The sequence below is a fragment of the Triticum dicoccoides genome, chromosome 1A (genome assembly GCF_002162155.2).
Source record: "Triticum dicoccoides isolate Atlit2015 ecotype Zavitan chromosome 1A, WEW_v2.0, whole genome shotgun sequence".
Lineage (NCBI taxonomy): Eukaryota > Viridiplantae > Streptophyta > Magnoliopsida > Poales > Poaceae > Triticum > Triticum dicoccoides.
In genome coordinates this window covers 124,551,480-124,555,518 of record NC_041380.1, presented here as the reverse complement: position 1 = coordinate 124,555,518, position 4,039 = coordinate 124,551,480, and the positions used below count along the sequence as shown (strand labels likewise).

The 4,039-nt window shown below is 41.1% G+C and overlaps 1 protein-coding gene across 5 annotated transcripts; it reads left to right on the top strand.

The window, feature by feature from the left end:
• Positions 1-924: 924 nt before the first annotated feature.
• On the top strand, positions 925-4,031 carry LOC119271278 (ubiquitin carboxyl-terminal hydrolase 12-like). Of its 5 annotated transcripts, none has more exons than XM_037553291.1 (7): positions 925-942; positions 1,595-1,656; positions 2,371-2,445; positions 2,788-2,929; positions 3,019-3,188; positions 3,330-3,621; positions 3,791-4,031. In XM_037553291.1, exons 2-7 carry the CDS (start codon positions 1,626-1,628, stop codon positions 3,819-3,821), a joined length of 741 nt encoding a protein of 246 aa, XP_037409188.1. In that variant the 5' UTR covers positions 925-942; positions 1,595-1,625; the 3' UTR covers positions 3,822-4,031. The 5 variants fall into 5 exon arrangements, with proteins under 5 accessions (XP_037409188.1, XP_037409265.1, XP_037409138.1 ...); XM_037553368.1 differs by lacking the exon at positions 925-942 and having other exon boundaries at positions 1,010-1,656; positions 3,330-3,476; positions 3,578-3,621; XM_037553241.1 differs by lacking the exon at positions 925-942 and adding an exon at positions 1,012-1,155.
• The last annotated feature ends 8 nt before the right edge of the window (positions 4,032-4,039 follow it).

The window sequence follows — 4,039 nt, the reverse complement described above, 5'->3', positions numbered from 1 at the left end:
CCGGGCGTCTTTCTTAAACGACGAATATGACGGGCCTAGGCCCAGCCCAACCGGGTCGGGCTTTTTCGAGCCGTCCGGGCCGGGCTGCCCATGGCCAGGACTACGGGGACACAACGAAAAATCACGGAATGGCAGCGCAACGCAGCCTGCCCGTAACGGCGTAACCTTTGTGTCTGTACTCTGTAGCATTCATTCCGTAAGTGTAGCATAATTGAGCTGCCCGAGCCCCACGGATTCCGCCCAATCAGACCCCATCACCTCCATATAGGGGTGGAAACGGATCGAATGCAGATCGGATAGTGCTCTTGCCACTTTCATTTTCATATTTTCAAAACGAATACGAATCCGAATACGGATGTTATCGGATACGGATGCGGCTCGAATATTATTCGAATACGGATACGTATCAGATATTTTCTTGATTCGGAACGAATACGAATAATATTAACATATTGCTTAAGTAAATTAGTCGATACCTATGTGACCTGAAATAATCAACTTGTGACATACAATAAGTCAATGATAAATAGGTTTATTAATAAATACTATTGTAATGCATACTAATTTATAAGTTTAATCATATAAATAGTAAAACTTGACCACTTATTTGGCTTTTATGTTGGATAATTGGAATATTGGGTCTAGAATTTTGAAAATTACCTCCCATAATCTTATTCGGATACGGATATATCCACTTCCATATCCATATTTGTCTCAAAATCTTTTACCATATTTTATTTTTTATTTTTTTAATAAATTCGAATATGGATAATTTCCATTTCCATTTTGGTCCGGATGCGAATGTTTCGGATACGAATAGGCATTTTCTCGAATACGAATATCGGATATTTCGAATTATCCGCTACCAATTTCCACCCCTACCTCCATAAAACCCTTGCTGCTTCGTCTGCAACAACTAAGGCACCGCGTCGTCTGCGAGAGGTACGCTCCGCCTCCGACCCCGACCCCACCCCCGACCGCCACCCCTTTCGTCTCTTCGACGTACGTTATTACTGTGAGCTGGGAGACGAAATGGAACGGGGGAACTTGCAATCTGTTTTTTTGGGTGTTTTCCAACGCAAGCTCCTGCGTTTTCTTATACGGCTTTTTTTACAGATCAAGATTGAGGCGCTCCATTTCTTTCCAGCCTGCTTGGTTTGTGGAGCTCTATCTTGATCTTCTTTTTCGGTCCTCTCCGTTCACCAACAGTTATTTTGGTTGAGGCCTTCACTGCCTACCAAGATTACCATGTTCTTTTGTCTCTAATTGCACAGATCTAATTTCATACTGTGAGTGCGAGGTTGGGAGAAGAAAAGTAAAGAGGCGAACTTGCCATATTTTTTTGGAAGGCTTGCTTGCCATCTCTTTATTACGTACAATTTCCTTCTTTCGGCTGTACTCTTGATCTCCATTTCCCGTTTTGGCGGTAATTATTTGGTTGAGATCTGCACTGCCTTTTGAGATTGTCATGTTCGTTCGTTTCTAAAGTGCCACAACTCTGTATGTTCTTCTTTTTTTGCGGGTAAAATCTGTATGTTCTTAACGGAGAGTATATATTGTTGATTAATGACATTGTGATTGATTTCGATTGCAGAGGATCCCTGGAGAGAGGAAGTGCAAGAGCTATGGGCAACTCCTGTGTTACCGGCGCCAGCAGTAAGGATTTCTTTTGAACTAGCTTACTTTTGCTTCTTACTGGGCAACTTGTGATAATAATTTGTTTGAACTGCTATATCATGTTATCTGTTGTGATACTGGTGCAAGCATCACTTTTTTCTGGTGGCTGTAAGGATTTCTTTCAAGTCCCTTTTTCTTTTCTGCCTCTTACTTGAATTGGCCTAGATGGTTCATCTTATAAACAAGGTTCAGACTGTTCACAAAATCATATATTAAGTACTGAATTATTTTACTGAAAGACAACCAAAGAAGATGTTCATCCTCATTCACAAAAAACAAAAGAAGATGTTCATCCTTTTCATTCACCTCCTGTTTAGCCAAAGTAACCATCATATGTATGTTAGGAAATTCCCAGTACTACTTGGACTTTCTTCCATCAGTTTGCCTCAGTCCAAGATCGCAAAAAAAAAAAAGGTTTGCGTCTGTCCAAAGTCCCCGGGAAGAAGCAAGTAGAAATCTTAACCCATTTGCTGAGTAATTCTAGCACAGCTAAATTTGCCATTCTTCATCATATTCGTGTGTACAAAGCTAGAAGAACAACAGTACATCGCATTCATTGACAATACTGCACTAATCTAACGGATCAATCATTGTCGCCTATTTGTCTCCCGGGTTGCGGCCTGTAGTTGTAATTTGAGCTTCTATTGTGATCCTCTGGTGCTATTACTGATGCAAGGATTGTTGTCGTTTCAGGCAGCTCAAACCACGGGCAGAGTCTGAAATCCAAGGAGGCAAGACTTATTGACAACTCATGTGTTACTGGTTCAAGTAAGGGTTTATTTTGTGCTTCTTACTGGCCACTCGTGTGATAATAATTTGAGCTGCTATACATTGTGACCATTTGATGCCGTCATAATGATGCAAGCATTGTTGTTTGTCGTGGCTGTAAGGATTTCTTTTTTTTGCTTCTTGCTTGAACTGCAACTAGATTGTTCAGCTTATAAACAAGGTTTAGACTCTTGGCAAAAATCAGATAATTGACAAAACTGCACTAATTTAACGGATCAATCATGAGTGCTTCTCCGTCTCATGATCTGCTGTTGTAATTTGAGCTGCTATATATTGTGATCTTTTCATGCTGTTACTGATGCAAGCATTGTTGTTTTGTAGGCCAGTCAAACCAGGCGCGTTGCCAGGAGTCCAACGGGTCAGAGATTACCTTCAAATGGAGGATCGATGGTTTCTCATCGCTTCTTGATAAGGGTAAATCATGGACGAACTCCAGTGTGTTTGAGATCAGGGGTCATAACTGGTACAGTTGCTATTTTTTTCAGCTATTCCAACAGAGTGGATAGCTTGATGCATTCTCACTTGTTTGCTGTCTCTTGACTTGATTTGCAGGCACCTGATGCTGAACCCAAGGGACAGAAAGAGTGGCGACGAAAATGAATATGTATCTCTTATGCTTGTGCTGTTTCAAGTATCTGAGAGATCCCATACAGTCGTGGAGGCAACTTTCAAGTTCTTGATATATGACCAGTCACATGGAAAGCACCACGAACAGCATCAAGGTAGGTTAGCAAATAGTAGTTCTTTAAGCTTCACAACTGGTCGGCTACTAGATTGATAGTGTAGATTATAACCTGTTTTTTTACCAGAGGAACAGCATCATTTCTCTGTTTATGCCTTACATTTGAATATTCTGTTTGCAGTGAGCCACAATTTTCAGGCTACAAGCAGAATCTCTGGGAGCCCATGCATGATCCCCCTCACGAAGCTTAAGGAGCAATCCTCTGGATTCCTTGTCAAAGACAGCTGTGTTTTCGGTATCCAGTTCATTAAAGTTGTCGCTGTTAAAGGTAACGATGTGTCAGAGACACTGTTTGTTCAGAAGATTAGCAACATCTGCAGTGACCCGCAAATCTACACCTGGAACATTGATGATTTCTTTGTGTTGAAGAACCCGAGCACCTCCCCAGAGTTTGAGCTCTGTGGACACAAATGGTAACTTGACCAATAATATTAATTCTTAATTATTGGGTTTATACAGAATTGTCTGAATTTCATTTGAACAGAGAGGCTACCATACTTCTTCTTTTTTTTTAAAAAAAAAGACGCTGGAGTTCGACTTATCAGTGATGAATTACACCGTGTGGTGTTCTCCAATTTTCAGGTCCATCACTCTATCCATCTGGTTCCGATAAGAATGGGAACTACCTCTCCCTGTACCTGAGCACCAAGGTGCCGGATACATTCCATAAGGACTCGGCGATCCTGGCAGACGTTAGCATAAGCATCAAAGACCAGGAAACTGGCAAGCACATGAAATTATCAGGTTTGCCCTTTAGCAGAAATTTCACGCAATAGACCAGATTTGAGATACTAAAACAAGTTTTTATCATCATATTTCCTGATTAACATG

Excerpts from the sequence above, each read along its gene's own strand:
- LOC119271278 (XM_037553291.1), top strand. The coding sequence starts at position 1,626 with ATGGGCAACTCCTGTGTTACCGGCGCCAGCA. Across the intron at positions 2,930-3,018 it reads GAGATCAGGGGTCATAACTG|GCACCTGATGCTGAACCCAA; the intron begins GTACAGTTGCTA and ends CTTGATTTGCAG. Across the intron at positions 3,622-3,790 it reads GAGCTCTGTGGACACAAATG|GTCCATCACTCTATCCATCT; the intron begins GTAACTTGACCA and ends TCCAATTTTCAG.